The sequence below is a fragment of the Orcinus orca genome, chromosome 14, assembly GCF_937001465.1.
Source record: "Orcinus orca chromosome 14, mOrcOrc1.1, whole genome shotgun sequence".
In the NCBI taxonomy this organism is placed as follows: Eukaryota; Metazoa; Chordata; class Mammalia; order Artiodactyla; family Delphinidae; genus Orcinus; species Orcinus orca.
The window spans coordinates 87939410-87956360 of NC_064572.1; the positions used below are offsets into that span (position 1 = coordinate 87939410).

At 47.6% G+C, this 16951-nt stretch overlaps 1 protein-coding gene across 5 annotated transcripts in view; it reads right to left on the minus strand.

The window, feature by feature from the left end:
• C14H10orf143 (chromosome 14 C10orf143 homolog) overlaps positions 1 to 16951 on the minus strand; it is a 108730-nt gene that overhangs the window by 66430 nt on the left and 25349 nt on the right. For 3 of the 5 annotated variants that reach the window (XM_033420707.2, XM_033420706.2, XM_033420708.2), the window contains exons 2-3: positions 15211 to 15384; positions 15050 to 15112 (exon numbers count right to left, since the gene is read on the minus strand). In XM_033420707.2, the coding sequence (XP_033276598.1) occupies positions 15050 to 15112; positions 15211 to 15384 (237 nt within the window). Of the gene's footprint in view, positions 1 to 1873; positions 2315 to 2733; positions 3037 to 8451; positions 14026 to 15049; positions 15113 to 15210; positions 15385 to 16951 lie in introns of those variants that run through there. The other 2 variants (XM_033420705.2, XM_049697548.1) reach the window with 2 other exon arrangements.

The following is a 16951-nucleotide window of genomic DNA, read 5'->3' on the forward strand; positions in this document are numbered from 1 at the left end:
AAGCCAGCCCTTCCCCACCAAAGGGCACAGCTAGTGTCAGAGCCATCAAAACAATGGCCTGCTTGTCCCCAGGTGGGGTACCGTGCCACCTTTTAAAACGACGTTTTCCTACAATGATGTGGGAGCATGTTCACTACAAAACACTCAGAAGTAAAAAAGAAGTCCACATCCGGAGGGTGGCCCGCCAGCAGGCCAAGGGTGGCAATGCAGGGTGAGGGGTTTTGTTTTCCTTTCTCTATTTTATTCTACATGAACAAGTATTATTTTTATAATCATAAAAAAGCCAATTAAGAAAGTTTTACCAAAACGTCGTCTCCCTCATCCTTTGCAGGCTGCAGGGCCCAAAAGGAGGCGGGTTGGGCGGGACAGAAGGGACGATTCTGGAGCCGGGGTGAAGTCAAAGGCCAGGTGGGCGAGGTGGGCTGCAGGACATGCTGCCAGGCTCTGCAGCGCCAGAGGTCTCTGCTGGGCAAGAGGGCCTGCTGGTGGGCTCCGCGGGGCACAGGGGTGGTTCTGGAAGCCTAGATCCAGCACACTCTACCGCGGGCCTGTTCTACAGGGACAGAGAATGCTGAGGCCACACCTCCCAGGGGCCCCCATGAGCTCTTCCATGCTGCGTTTTCTCTTTACCATTTAGAACTGTAGGAATTTACGATAAAACTGCTGGTTCCCGCACACTGGCCGGCTTCACTTCACCCCTCTTGTCACGTTCACACTGTGAGGACTCCTCATACGGGGCTTTTCCAGAGAAGGTCGCCTGCTCTGGCCTCAGAGGGGCCGTGTGGCAGGGCAGGGGACGGACCCTAAGCAGTGGCCAGGCCTCGGTCTCACTCCTGGGTCTCACACTAATGACAGCCTGTGGGTCACCAGACCCTTTCACAGAGGGACGGCAGCCGAGACACTGGAGGCAGCGCGGGGAGGTGAGCCCTGACTGCACGTCCACCCAACTCTACCCAAGGGCGTCCGTCCTGCGCCACGCAGGGTGCTGCACAGGGGCTCTTCCCCCCCAGGAAAGCTTTCAGTCCATGTAAATGGCTGGGGCCACCGCTGTGCTGCTTCAATTACCAAAACACCTAGTTGTGAATATGTGGTCACCTCCTCGTCCCATGAATTTGGGGGAAAAGGAAGAGCTTATACACAAAACAAAATGTTGTCATCTAAGAATTTTCACGTTTTCCATAAAAATTAAGATGTGTATCTCATTTGGAAAAGACAGAAGCAAATTAAAGCTCTTTAAAGATGTATTTTTAAGGCCACAAATCTCAATACTTTCTCTCGGCCCTGACTGGCGTTTCCTCATCAAGTCCCAGCTCTGCGAGCTTGCTCGGGGTTAAGATGCTGCGGACAGAAAAGTCAGCTTTCTGTCCTGAACCTGGCAGTGCGTCCAGTGACTGGGTAATCCATATCACAGACGGTCGCACTAAGCTCCTTTCTGCCCCGTGTCTTCTTCTGCCCCATCTTTCCAGTATGAGGTGCTTCCGTGACTACACACAAGGGTTTACGGGTCGGGCTCTTCGGGACGCGGATGCTGCAGCCCGTCACTGGCAGAGGACACGGCCACACAGCTAACACAGGGCAACACGGCGAGCACGGGGCTGCGTCCGCCCGGGCAAAGGACCCGAGAGCAAGCCTACGACCCAGTGGTTTCACCGGGACCCGTCTCTAGGTGACAAGGGCATCTCAGGGTGCCTGCAGACCCAGGGGAACAATGCCAGTCTCCACAGTCAGGCCATACACTGAAAACCCAAGAGAAGGTGAGAAATTCCCATTTTAACATAAAGGTGGTCCTGTGCCTGATAAGTTTAGTTGGGGAATCACACAGAACAGACTGGATACTAACATTTACTGAAATTCAGTTTAAGTTTATAGAGCATTTTCAATATAAAAATAAGACTTTTAATTAAAAAAGAGTACATAAGCAGCTCTGGATACATCCACAAAACAACAGAAAAGTATAAAGTGGGGCGACATCTGGATATGGCTCCGTAAGCTACAGGGCTCTCAAACCTCACGGGAAGTTTGATACTGAATTTTTTAAACTTTTAAATAAAGCAATTGATCTTCTTCTCGAGCAAGATGCATTTGAAAGGAGGCTTCATGAGGAGTAACATTTGGAGGCTCTTCTGGCTCTGGAGCGGAGGAGGACGTGGGATTTCCTGACGGGAGGGTACCAGGCGCTATTTGAACAGGTGGGCACACACATCCACCCAGGAGAGGTTTACATTCGCTGGCACATGAGGGTTCAAAACCACAACTGGAATCTTCCTTTTTCAGCTTGCATCTTCTACCAACTCTCCAGATGGTTAAAATGTCCCTACGATGATAAAACACCGTGTCGTGGGAATCAATTTACCTTGGCTTCACATTCACCAACACAAAGCACTGCATTTAAAACGGCTGAGCTAACACTTATTTCCGCGGTAAGTACATATTTATAGAATATATATAAAATACTGTAAGATATTTAAAGCACTTCCTACAGTGCCTGGTACATAGAATGTTCTCAATAAATGTTACTTCTCTTCTCTCCCACAGTTCTATGAGAGGGAAAAAAAATAAAAATCATTTATAAATTCATAAATAGTTTTTAAAAATGATGTCTAAATATGGAATATGATTCAGCACAAAAGCACTGCAGCAGGGGCCAGGGTCTGGAAGTAACCCAGCATCGGGAGGATCTGCACCCGGTCCCCCGCCCTCCCCGCCCCTGGAGCAGACCTCCTGTCTCCTCACCTTCGCCCGCAGAAGTCACTAGGAGCACCGGACAGCTGGGGGCAGACCCGTGGCCAGACACTGTGCCACCATGAAATGAGAGGTCTTGTCCAGCATCCAAAAACCTTTATCACACTTGCCACTGTCCCGGCAAAGAGCAGTGTGGCTCCGTGGCCCCTGGGCAGAGGCTGGCAGGGCACCCCTGCACTCCAAGGCTGCGCCGTTGTGGCAGAAGGCTCGCTGCGCTGGCTGAGGCCAGGAAGGGAGTGGTGGGCCAGGCGGTGGGGGGACAGAGCAGTCCGGTCCACGATGGCATCCTGTTTCCTGGAAGGCGGGTGCTGCCCTGAGCCACGGGGACCCAACAAGAGAGACTGAGGACTTGCGGTCGGCAAGGGAAGCAGCACCCAAGCTCGTGAACACCCGTTTCACACGGATGGCTCACTGGGGTGACTGGAACGGGATGCTGTGGCTGATGAACCTGACGAGGGGTGGGGAAGGCTTCACACACGTGGACCGTGGAGGCAGAGCAGAACCTTACAAGATGGGAGATGGCACCCCAGGCAGTGAGAACGGCAGGTCAGAGTGTTCCAGAACCAGAGCAGCTGCCTGTGTGACCGAAGCCAGGGTTCATGGTGCACAGAGACAGGGATGGGAGATCTGCCTGGAAGGTCAGGGGAGGTCAGGCTGGGCCAGGCTGCAAAAGGTCCTGAAGACCACGATGAATACAGAGGCTGGATTTGTTCAATGGACCTGTGTTTTCCAAAACAGTCTCAGAAGCACATGTATAACAGGCATCCCTTGACAAAAGGACGTTCTAGAAATACTAGGCTGAGCAAAATCAAACCCATCTCTTCACTTGATTCTCGGGACCAACAGTCTAATGTACATCACACCTCCAAAGGTGGGGAAAGGATGCAGCATTTCCCGAACTTCTCTGGCCGGAAACTCTTGTCAGGAGCCCCTGAGCAGCAGGGCCCCCGGTGGGGAGGCGGGGAAGAGGCCAGACAGAGCGTGGAGGCTCTGTGGAGGGGCCGCGGGAGAGGTAGAGGAGGGGACAGGTCAGCAGGCAAGGCTGCAGAGAAGACGGGCCTCTCGGGAGAGACACTGGGACTGGGGGGAGGGGCGGGGAGAAGACGAGCGACGCTTTTTAATTAATTTCATCATCATCGTCGTCAACACCACCACATGGGTCAAAAAAGTTTTTTTTGTTGAAAAGGTCTTCAGTGAGATGCTCATTCCTGCCCCCATCCCCACCCTCCTGCTTGGGTGGGGTGTACGTGAAGCCACGCTGAAGGCAGAACAAATAGGACTTAGGACAATCGGACGCGCGAGGCACAGCAACAAGAGGACTGAGATCTAGAACCTCCCACACAAAGGAACCACTCATTTAAACCTTCCACCCAATCTCTGTTCCCTGACCCGACTTCAGGTTCCCACATCACCATGTTCTTCTCCCCACAGTCCAGTTTGTCAGTGTCCCTCTCAAAGCCCCCCTCAAAGCTCAGACCCCCAGGGGCACCCACAGAGGACCTGTCCTGTCCCTGATACAGATGTGAGGCCTGACGTCCTCAGACTCCAACACACCTGGTGGCAGGGACCAGCCACTGGAGGCACGTCTGATGGGGGATGTCTGGGCACTGAGCCCCTGCTTTGGGTTCATGCTTTAGAGGGACCCCTCTGGCCGTACCTCTCCATGGATGTTCCCACCCAAAGGCCCTGTCCCCTTCCAGAGCCTATCCCCTGGCTAGGCCAGCCTCTCCTGCAGGTGCATTCTCCTGAGATCACAGCACATCACTAGTGTGATTGCTGCAAGCCTGAAAGATGCCCACGGGCCGGGTGCTTGCTGGAGAGGGGTGTGGAGATGTGGGAGCAGGAACGTGGATGGGGTAGACGTGTCCACGTGCACGTCCTCAAGGCCCCTTGTCATGCAGGACAAGGCCTGAGCTGAGGAGGGGGGTGGGCCAGGGGCCAGCTTTCCCTCGTTCCACCATGTCCCGGCGTGGCACTCTGAGAAATTCAAGAATTCTATATTTGAACCTGGCCTTCCACCTTGTTAGGAAGGATTATTTGTCTGTATAAGTCTGAAGTAGTGCTGGAGAGCAGGGCACAAACCAAGGAAAAGAAGACTTGATTCCTGCGGTCACGTTTTACCTCTGTTCCAGATTGTCCCGTAGCTCCCGTGTGCTGGAACGTGTCCTAGCCTAATCCGCTAGGGCCCTTCTAGGAGGCGGGCATGGCCGACGCGAACAAAGCTTAGTACTTATCGGTACCCAACGACAGTGTCTGGTGAGCAGTTCAAACAACGATGAGCACACGATGTTTATAATCAGTCTCCTACTGAATATCTTTAAGGGGATCAAGTTTGGGAAGCAATCCATTTAGACCAAGGAAAGGACAAGTGGGTAGCACTGAAGTCAGGGGAGGTAGCGTGAGATGACACCCCATAACCTTCTCCACTCCTCTGAGGCTGAGTCAGGTGCTCACGCTGGGAAGGAAGACACAGGCCTGAACCCAGGCCCAGGCTTCTGCAGGGCGCAGCTCCACCAGCCACAGCAGTGCGACAGGCAGCGCTCTCACCCCAGATGTACAAGGATCAAGAGCTTTGCAGAGGAGCTGTTGTTGAGCTTGTGAGACAAACAGGCAACTTTAAAAATAGGGTATAGGGGCCCGCACGCCACAACTCCCGAGCCTGTGCTCTAGAGACCGCGAGCCACAACTCCTGAGCCCGCACCCCAGAGCCCACGAGCCACAACTCCTGAGCCTGCGCTCTAGAGCCCGCGAGCCACAACTACTGAGCCTGCGCCCTAGAGACCATGAGCCACAACTCCTGAGCGTGCACCCCAGAGCCCACGAGCCACAACTCCTGAGCCTGCGCTCTAGAGACTGCGAGCCACAACTCCTGAGCCCGCGCCCTGGAGCCCACGCACCACAACTCCTGCGCCCATGCCCTAGAGCCAGCGCACCACAACTACTGAGCCCATGCTCTAGAGACCGCAAGCCACAACTACTGAGCCTGCACTCTAGAGCCCGCGAGCCACAACTACTGAGCCCACAAGCCACAACTACTGAGCCCACGTGCCACAACTACTGAGCCCGCATGCCACAACTACTGAAGCCCACGCACCTGGAGCCTGTACTCCGCAACAAGAGAAGCCACCGCAATGAGAAGCCCACACACCTCAACAAAGAGTAGCCCCCACCCACCACAACTAGAGAACCCTGCGCACAGCAACAAAGACCAAATGCAGCCAAAAATAAAGAAATAGGGTGTAAGGATGAATGTATATATTGTAGGAAAAGTCTTGAGTTTAAGACCAAAAAAAATTGTAGGCACAGCTTTCCTGGACTTCAAAAGCAGGCATTAAGGACAGACTCTCCAAAATACATATAGGCTGTTCTCTTACATAAGTTTGCTTTATCTCAAATTCATTGACATGGGCTCAGGAAGGGACATCCTGGCACCTTGGAGGGGATGCTGACGTCTTAAGAGGCTGCCCTGGAAGGAGCCTCAGGAGCTTAAAGAGCCCACTTACCCAGTGCTGCTGCTGCTTTTAAAAAAGATTTTTGTTGCTGTTTTCTTTTTACCTTTTGACCCCTTCACCAATTTCTCCCCCCCACCACTTCTGGCAACCACCAATCTGTTCTCTGTATCTATGAGCTTTTTTTTTTTTTTTAAGATTCCACATATAAGAGAGATCATACAATATTTGTCTTTTTCTGTTTGACTTGCTTCACTTAGCATAATGCCCCGAAGTCCATCCATGTTGCTGTAAATGGCAGGATTTCCTTCTTTTTTTTTTTTTTTTTTTGTGGTACACGGGCCTCTCACTGTTGCGGCCTCTCCCGTTGCGGAGCACAGGCTCCGGACGCGCAGGCTCAGCGGCCACTGGTCACGGGCCCAGCCGCTCCGTGGCATGTGGGATCTTCCCGGACTGGGGCACGAACCCGCGTCCCCTGCATCGGCAGGCGGACTCTCAACTACTGCGCCACCAGGGAAGCCCCAGGATTTCCTTCTTTTTATGGGTGAATAATATTCCATTGTATGTATAGCACAATTTCTTTAACCACTCATCCGTCCTATTTTTGCACGTTTTTCTTATATTCAACAATCTTGTTGAATATTAGTTCTAGTAGTTGATCTGTAGATTTTCTTGGATTTTCTATGTAGATAATAATATCATCAGGAAATAACAATTTAGCTTTCTTCCTTCCCAATTCTTGTTGCCATTGTTTCTTTTTCCTTGTTTAATTGTCTGAGTTAGAAACCGTGGTAAGCAGAAGAGGTGACAGAAAACAAACTTGTGTTTTTCTCTTCATCAGCAGAAATGCCCACTAGGTGTGAGGATCCTTAAACCTTACCAGGATAAACCCTTCTATTTCTGGTTTTATCATGAGTGTGATTTGGAGTAACTGAACGCTGTTTCTGTCTCTATTAAGATGATCATTTGGTTTTTTTCCTCCTCCTTTGACCAAACAATGTAGTCATTTTTCTAATGCAAGTCATCCATGTGTTCTTCAGGTAGGATTTCTTTAAACCTATAAAGCCATCTGGGATGGTAGCTTTTGAGAACATTCCCAAATTATTCCATTGTGATTGGTCTACATCCTCTCTTCCAGAGTCAGTTTTGGCAAGTGAATTACTATGGGGGGAAGAGAATTCCCACTGCACTGGTCGTTCTAGCTCTGAGCCTAGCACAGCCACGTGTTCACACAGGACAGTCCCCTTAGCATTTCAGAGCGTTATTCCAAGGTCTTTGGTGTCTGTTACTAATGGGGGGTCTGTTGTCACTCAAATCACTGTTTCCTCATGGATACCAGTCCTTTCTCTCTAGCAGCTCTCCAGAATTCTGTCTTTAATGTTCTTCAGTTTCACCATGATGGATGTGCACATACATCACATCCAAGACTCACCAGGACTTCTCAGAAACACAACAAAGTATAGACAGCAATATAACAACCCCCATGATCCATCACATAGCTTAAGAGATAAAATATTACAGATATAACTGGAACACGCACCATATCTGAGCCCTCACTCCCTAGGTAGGCATAACCTTCTCATGCTGAACTCAGTCTATCATTCTCAGGAATGTTTTTATTCTTTTAGTTAATATGTATCGACGTTTTACTTGTTGAAAATTATATCTAAATGGTGTCATTTTCTTCTGTAATTTCCTTTTCTGAGTCCATCCATTCTCACTGCAGTGTGTATTTCACTGAATAAATATAGCCAATTCATTTATCCATTCTCCTATTGATGGACGTCTATGTGGTTTCTGGCTTTCTGCTAAGCAAACAATGCTACAATTATTTTGTACACATTTCCCTGGGCACATCTGAATATGTACCTAGTATTGAAACTTCCAGGCCACAGGGACACCCACCATCACCTTTACTAGACATCTGCTCTCCAAGTCACTATGCCAGGTTATACTGGCTCCACTAAAGTGGACAGACCCTTCAGGTCCACATCCTCACCCACACTTACATCAGCAGACATTTTTATTTTTGCCACTTTGGTGCTTTAATTGCATGCCCTTAATTATTAGGGAGGTTGAATCTCCACTTAGTATTTATTGGCTGACCGGGTTTCCTCTTCTCTGAACTGCCAGTTCATGTACTTCACCCCTTTATCTGCTACTCTCTGTTTTGTGTGTTGCAAATGTGTTCCCTGCTTTATGGTATCTTCTTAAACAGTGAAGGAGGAATTTTGATATGCAACGTCTTATGTGCATAGTCAAATATGTTAGTCCTTTCCCTTTGGGTTTATTAGTTTTTATAAATCTTCCCAACGTCATAAATATATTCTCCTATATTTTCTACTGAAGGTTTTAAAGGTTTCTTTGTTTTGGGGTTTTTTTTCCCCACATTTAGGTTCTTTACCTTTCCCCCACTTCCCAGAATTGATTTTTGTGTAGGGTAGAGATCTAATTTTATTTTTCCTCACATGTGGATAGCCAATTGTCCTAGCACAATTTATAGAGTAACTGGTCATTCCCAGCTGACTTGTAACACATTGTCTGTAATATATCCAGCTGCCATATATGCACTGGAGCTACATTGTTTGGTTAACTGAAGCTCTCAGTTTTATTCACTTGTCTATCTGTCTACCCCTAGGCCAATAACACTGTCTTAATTACTACAGCTTTGTAATATATCTTGACATCTGATTGGTGATCTCCCTCACCTTGTTCTTCTTCAAAACTACTTGGCTACAAATGCCTTTCTTCAATTTTGGGAAATTCTCAGCCATTACTCTTTTCAAATCAGATCTTTTCATTATCTTTTTCTCTCCCATATTCTAAATTCCTTCCTTCTAGATTCCCTAATGAACCTTCTCATTCTTTCCTCTGACTGCTAATCACACTTTTTATCTCTTTATCTCTCTTGCTGTATTTTGGATGATTTCCCCAGATAAATTTCCTAGTTCACTAATTCTGTCTTCAACTGTGTCTAACCTGAGAATTTTTTTTCACTTCAACGACTGTATCATTCATTTTTAGAAGTTGTTTCTTTTTTTTTTTAACCTCCCAATTCCTTTTTCATACCATCCTTTTCTGCATCATGGCTCTATTTCTTTTTAAGTCATTTTAAAAATTCTGAAAATATTTACCTTTATAGTGAACTTCAGGTTCTTCTATTAATTCAGATTCTTACAGGTTTGTATTCTCCTGTTTGTTAAGAGTTCCTGATGCCACTCCCCTACTCCACCCCCCAGCCCCACCACGGTAGATTTGTTTACATAGCTTATATCACTCTATTGTGACCTTACGCACAGTGCCAGCTGTTTCACCTCTGAATCCTGTACGCTCTGGATGGTGGAAGCATCCCTCCAGGCGGATTCTGACTCTGCCACTAACTGAGGCTTTAAGGACTTTAATAGTCCATGTCTATTTTTATGTTCATGCTTTAACTTTTGATTTTTGTAGCACTGAGACAGAATAAACTTGGAGCCCACACCCATGTACGACCGGTACTTTAACTTCTAATCCTCTTTTATGGTATAGGCAGATCTTCAAGGCAGAGAACTTTAGGGAAGGGTCCAAATTCTAGCTCCCACATCTCCACTGGCCAAAGTCTCATCTATCTCTGGACATCAGCATTCTAGCCCCCATGCCCTGGGCCCATTCTAGTACCAAACCCAACAAAGGCCAAGACCTAACAACAGCCACAAAGGAATATGTTTGTATCCACTGCTCTGCTTCTCTCTTCACTTATTATATCATTAACTATGTATCTAATGTTTTTATCTGCAGCAGGAAGGGATACATTTGCATTAGCTTAGTCTAACGTGCTTATAGGAAATCTAAATTGCATTTTTCTTAAAACACTATCTTTTCTGTAAAAATCCATTTCACCGTCTCCTCATAGTATAACATTTTATTCCTAGAGAAAGGTTTAGTTTTGTTCTTCTAGTCACCTGAAGGCTATCTGTTCCTTCAGAGCCTGGAAATGATCTCAACGACACAGTTAAAAATTTTTAAACTCTTTTTCTGGCATCCATATTCAGAGAAAGCATTTACCATCAGAAGTTATATCCAAAGAGTCTGGCAGCAGGTCTATTCAAAGTCGTCCATTTTGGGATTCACGTCTGGCTACGCTGACACAGCCAAACTCCTCTCTTGGCCAGCTTGTTTTTCCACCGTTTGAATAATTCAGCCCTACGTCTCAGCCAGGAAGCTCTCACTGTGTCTGGGAACAACATCCACAAAGACCCACCACCTCACACTGTGCTCCTCAGAGGGGTTGGAGCAGGTCGTCACTGTGCACTGTCCGGGAGTGCTGCTGCCACACGGGCTATGAGCACAGGATCAGCCAGGAGAGCGGGAAGAGGAGAGGGCTGCGGTGTCGGTCCTGGGGCCGCCACCTCCCTATCAGCCATGGTGCACAGTGGGCCAGTCACTTAACCCCTGTGGACCTCATTTTCCTTATCTGTAAGGTGACAGGGTTAGACCGGTGACCTCTGGGGTCCCTGACAGACCTCAGAGAAAATGCACAGAGCGCAAATTTGATTCCTACAGAATGAGCAATGAAATTCCCGTTGATCCCTCTATGACTGTGTTTCCTTCTCTCAGGACGTAAGAGTAAAGGACTCACGAGGAGTAACTGTTGCTGAAACGGGACACGAAGACCAGCCCACTGCACACAGATCTGTCTTCACCTACAGCACAGTGTTACCTTCTCATCCTCGGCCCTTGCTCCTGCCTGACCCCCGGGCCCAGGAGAGAGAGAGAATCCTGTTTACACCAGCTTCCGGGTCCATTCCGTTTCAGTGCAGTATTTACAGATGCTACCGATGTAGGAAGCAGTGGCTAATAAGACAGATAGGTAAATAAAATAAGGCAAATATTTTAAAGGTCACCCATTTGGAGATAAGAAGTAGTACAAGGAAAAAAATGTATCCATTCAGAATCAGAATCATCATCCCTGGGCTCCTCCTGCCGTCCCTACAGGGAAAACGGAGCCCAGACAACAGCTGGGACGTGCCGCCCGCCCCCCCCCGCCAATGTCTACTCTCACGTCCCGCCTCTCTTCTTCCCCTCCCCCAACACCACTGTCCGGCAAAGGATTTCCACGTCAAAAAGTGAGTAACATCGAAGCTTATTAAGGCTGCTCCCTTAGTATTTGCCCTCAACACTAACAAACAGTCTGTTATCCAAAATCAGTCTGTCGGGGATTGGGGGTGGGGGGTGGTCCACAATACCCAAAACATCATGTTTTGCATGTTGGCTTTTATGTGGCAATTCACTACCAGCTTGGGTTAAAAACCCAATAACCTGAGATAAATTGAAGCAAAGGAATACCAGTGATGTGCAATACATAAGGCCTACCTTTTTCAACTTAACGCCCAGGTTCTCCACTCTGTGGGCACTCCTAAATGCTGAGCCTGCTGGGCAACCAAGACCCACAGGCCTACACTTAAAACTGCAAGGCTTTTGTTTTCAGGAGGATTTGTCCACTCCTTAGATGATTAGCCCAGGTGGGGTCCAGTCAGAAAAGGGAAATCAATCTAGGTATTTCATACACAGGGATTCAACTTCACAAGTGATGGAGGAGAAGAGAAGCCACACAGGGGAAGGGAGGCAAATATTCCCCCAGTAGAAGCCCCGCCCTCCTGCAGGCTGGGAGGACAAAGGGAGGAGATGGTGTGACTGCAGAGCCCCAGAGCTGGCCAGGAGCTGGGACCGGAGGGAGGGGCTGAGAGGCTGCCTTGGGCGGGGTAGGGGGAGGGAGCCATGCCCTGGGAGATGCAGGGGAGACGAGCGTGGTGAACGGAGCTGAGAGAAAACAGACAAGTGACCGTCACGCGGACCCAATAAAGTCTGAAGGTGGCCCCTTCCCTGAGGAGCTGTAGAGCATCAGTGGCCAGGTACCATTCAGAAAACGGAGTGCTGTCCCCCCAGCGAACATCTTAACTCTGTTCTTCCTGTAGTTTCCTGCATGATAATGCCCACCGCTTTCACGCATCTTCCTTTCATTATCATGGAGACCTCTCGCAGCCTCACTAGGTTTCATTTAATGGGCAGAATCTCCAAGAAGAGCGTGATTTCCATGGCACACCTGGCTGCCATGGACCCCTGTGCCAGGCGGGCTGAGCTGACCGAGGAAGGAAGCTGGCTGCAAGGCGCAGCCCGGCCTTGGGACCACTCGTGGAAGGAAAGGAGCCTGCTAGAGACGGCGACCATCACCCTGCTCCTGGCCTTGCAGCCTGGACGGTGCACAGCAGTGAGGGCAGCCTGCCCCGGGGTCGGGGGTGGACACCCCAAGTGACATAACACTATGTCCCACCACCACAATTGGGGATGGCTTCACCCCAGTTGTCCGTAACATGAGCAGGGTGACTCAGGGTGAAGAGGAGTTGTTTCTAAATAATAACTTGTACTAGGAGTTGAACCTGAACAGTGATCACCCTAAGAAACTGTCAGCAACGACTGAAACAGTCATCCCCGCTACAGTGAGCTGGAACAGACCAAACAGGAGACTCGTGTGCCCGCCTGGAAAATGAGTTTGAGAAGGTCTACAGAAAAAGTCCTTGCATAGTGAGCAACGACTCATGGTAACAACAAGGAAAAGCTTCGCGGGAGAAAGACAACAGGAACTCAGGCAGCGGGCTTAGACAGCCACGTGAGAATTCAGAGCAGAAGCCATCGATCAGCTGATACCCTGCTGAGGTCAGAAATACCCAGAGAACTGGGATGCAAAGGAGGTTTTCAGGGATAAGCAGCAAACAAGCTGAGAAACACAGGTCTACGTTTTCCGCCAGGGATCCCACACAAACTCCCCAACGTAACCTCTGCTTCTCTTTGAGCCAAGGTCGCCATCCCGGGTCAGCTGTGGGAACTGTGGGCCAGGACAGGGCGGGCTTGTGTGTGAAGTGGGGGCACACTTGTGAATGGAGCCGTGTGTTTAATAAAGTCTTCTGAAATTTGGAATCGCTGCCCATCAGTGCTTTACCGTTAAGCACTTCCCCCTGGGGTCTTGCACTTCTAAAAATACTATTTGCTTTTTATTTAACACTGAGCCTTTTGATGTTCTAGAATACAAAAACAGTGTCTTATTATTTTAAAAGCTTAAGAGAGAAACTAGCCATATTATTAGAAAAAGAAGATATATGCAGCTATAGTCTGTTCAAATATCAAGAGGTGTGCCTTTTCAAATTCACATTTCAATCTTTATTTACATAAGACTTTTAGAAGTAGTGGGTGTAAATATTAAATCACCCAAGCTTGGGTGAAATTTTATTGAGAATAACTACAAATAAAGGGAAACTGATTTTTTAAAGTCACTTTCTGAAATTTAGATGAAAAGAATATCGAGCATTAACAAAAAAATGATATATTTACATATCAATATAGGTTTTCTGTGCGCAGATTCATCTCCTAGGAAACATACAGAGGCAAGCTTGGGGAATTACAAAGGAAGGAAAACCCTAATCAAATAGGTACTGTTGTTCAAACAGAACATTAGCTTAAATGATCCAATCAGCTGCTTGGGCCAAATTTTTTTTTCTTTAAGCCCTACGTGCCAGAAGACGACCTCTCAGAGCATGAAGAACCCACATTACGTTCCAACTGTTTGCCCAGCAGATGGGGGATTTGAAAGATACATTCCATGGAAATGGGATAAGAATAAGGAAGGTCCTGGTTGGTCACCAGCATCAATGCAATCTACCCATAATGGGGTCGCACTGTTTACTCGAAATCCAGGGCATGTTTGGCAGTTACAGTGAATCAACCGAAATACAGTAAGTTCAAGTTGCTGGATCTTTGATTTCACCATTGTTCAGGATTACACCACAAAACGCAATACAACCTGCGGAAAGTTCCCGGAAGATAGAGGACAAAAAGTAGAGAAGCACATTGGGGCAGGTCTGCCACCAACCTTTGTCTTCATATTTGTCTGATGACGTCACAGAGTCAGAGGTTCGCATGGGCGATAACTGACACAGTTCTAGGCCTCAGTTTAAAACAGAGTCATTGCCTCTCACTATAAAACAAGTTGCCTGCAATGCAGCACGTGAAGACTATAGCTTACTGACTCAGTCTTTTGCTTATCAAAAACAGCAATGTGTTTCTCTAAAGATCTTTAGGGGGCAATCCTGAAAATACTCACACAGACACACACACACACACAGACACTCCTGCTTTCTATGTGGAAATTAAACACAATTCTATCTTACTGCAATATGAAGACCGCAAATTTAAAATTAAAAAAACAAAAACAAAAACCAAGAATTACAGCGGTTTCAAACCTATTAACTTGTTTTTAGAACAAGTTCAGAATTAGTAACAAGGGTAACATGATGCTAACGCACACTTTACGATTTTCTGCCCAGCACAGGAGACTGAGAATCTGACTCTGGTCACGTTAAGACCTCCCTTTACTTTGAATTAATGGTGTGAATACTGTGTTTCTCCTTCTGAAATCTGTGGTTTGTGTGAAGTTTATGCAAACATGAAAGAAAAGCTTAAAGAGGGAAAAGAGAAAAAACAACGTTGATTCCTATTTGGATAAGTAAATGAGGTTAGGACTTTTCTCTAAGATGTACTCAAATAACCTCTATTTTAACCATATCCAGAGACCTGTTCCCTTCCCTGAACCCTGTGTTTTAGAAAGAACTTAAAATGTATATTCAATTTCTATTTCCAGTCTGAAGCTGGAAACAAATTAGTTTGCAGCCGGGTAGAATGCTAAGAAAAGCTTATCTGCACCTTTTTATTTACATCCCTCATTCCTTAGAAACGTATCTGCTGTTTTTATGAACTTTGTTTTATGGATCTAATATTTAAGGCCAAGTCTATCTTTTATGTCACAGCAAGAAGGTTAATGTACTTACAGACTCCCCCGCAATGCATCTTGGGCAAGGCTGGGCCCAGCTCTTTCCACCGTCCTGAGGAACCTATTTAACAAATCACAGCGGCAGGTGAATCAGAACGGTGGTTATTTACACTTTTCATTAGACATTTAAAGGCTGGTTTGGTGGGAGCAGAAACCTACCCCCACGCTTGGTCGCCCCTGGCCACCGTCTGGCCTCGGTGCAGGGAGGTGGCCTCTGGGCTGGGCATCTGGTGACTCGGGCTCCTTGCTGCCCCAGGATGTGGGCACGCGCACCTTCACCTGGGGGCAGCCCCACTCCTGCGCCGCTGCTTCTAATCTCCTGCATGCCCGTTTCTGCAACAAACAAAATCTCACTTGAGATGGCCTCGTAAAGCACACGACACTCTAATTGAATTTGCTTTCTGAGAACCTCAGCTGCAAAGACAGACCCCTGTGGAGCTGGGAAAGTTTATAGGACATTTGAGGAGATGACTTTAAACTTTATCTTTCGGGAATAAACACCATCAATTACACTTAACCTCATTATTTCTAGCATTGCCTGATATTTACTTAGCTTTACGGATTTAAAATAGTCATTTTAAACAATTTTGGCTGAAACTCTTGTAATAAACTATTGTGACTGGTTTATTGATATTGAAAATGTACAAAACCTATAAATTTTGTTCAAGAAACTGGCTATATGCTTCAATACATTTTGCCTGGTATCAAGGCAAATACTTTCTTAATACAATATGAATAATTCACATGTGGATAATTCTTTGTCTTACTGACACTGAAGAGTAAACTAATTTTATTTATTTCAAAAGTTGCACACACAGCCCATAACTGATAACCTTTGGGAAAGTCAGCATTTGGCTTTTGCTTCTCCATGAACTAAAGATGAATTACAAAAGCAACCCTCCAATGCTAAAGGAAAACGGTTCACTCTCTAAGTGCGAAGACTGTGTACTTTGCAGGGTAACGATGTTTTCAGTGACACAGAGCTGAGGGTCAGGACGTCCACCCCTTGCCAGTGCCAGCATTCCATCCTGGGTCCCTGGGCCAGAGGGCGGCCCCACTGGTGGACAGCTCCCACCTGAGTCAGAAAGCACCCTAGCACACGGGCGGCCTGCACACCCTCTTCAGTCACTGGCAAACCATCGTCATGACTGGGGCCAAATCTGTTCATTATCTGTCCTATTATTTATTTATGGTTTTCTAAATTGACTTTTTTTTACTTAATGGATTTATCTAATATATTGATAGAAAGCTCCTATCATGGGTTTAGAGTGCCAGGGTTACTCTTCCCTAACATGCCTTAAAACAGATACCTGAGGATGAAAATGGAAAACGTTGACATCTGAGCCCCTTAAACCATTGAGAATAATGTCCTGGGGTAAATAAAGTGTGGAATCCATGCGGCTGAGACAAGGGCAGAGGCAGTCACCCCTCTCCCTACAGTTCTTTCTGAACACCAGGAAATACAGAAAGGTCACAGTCACTTCTGCACTGAACCACACCCTGGGCACAACCTGAAATCAGAGAACACTGACATCTGAGAATACGGCCAGTGAGAAAGAAAAGCCACCAAACCCCAGTGCGGGGTCCCCTCTACTCCAGCCCACACCCCCAGCGTGGCTCCATGCTGAGCAAGGGCAGAAGCTGTGAGCTGGACCGAGCGGGGACGCCAGTGAGGGTGTGAGTGATCTGCCCCCGGAAAGCCCACCCAGACACGGCAGCTCGGGGGGAGCCTGAGCCCTGGAGCACAGACTCCGGGCAGGGCCTCCAAAGTCCACACCGTGGAAACAGACGCCATTTAAAGAGGCTCTCCTCCAAACTCACAGGTCCTGAGAGGGAAACAGGCAAATGAGTTGGGGGAGTGCCCCTTGGGTGCTGGGTGGTGAGAAGGAGAAAGAGGGGA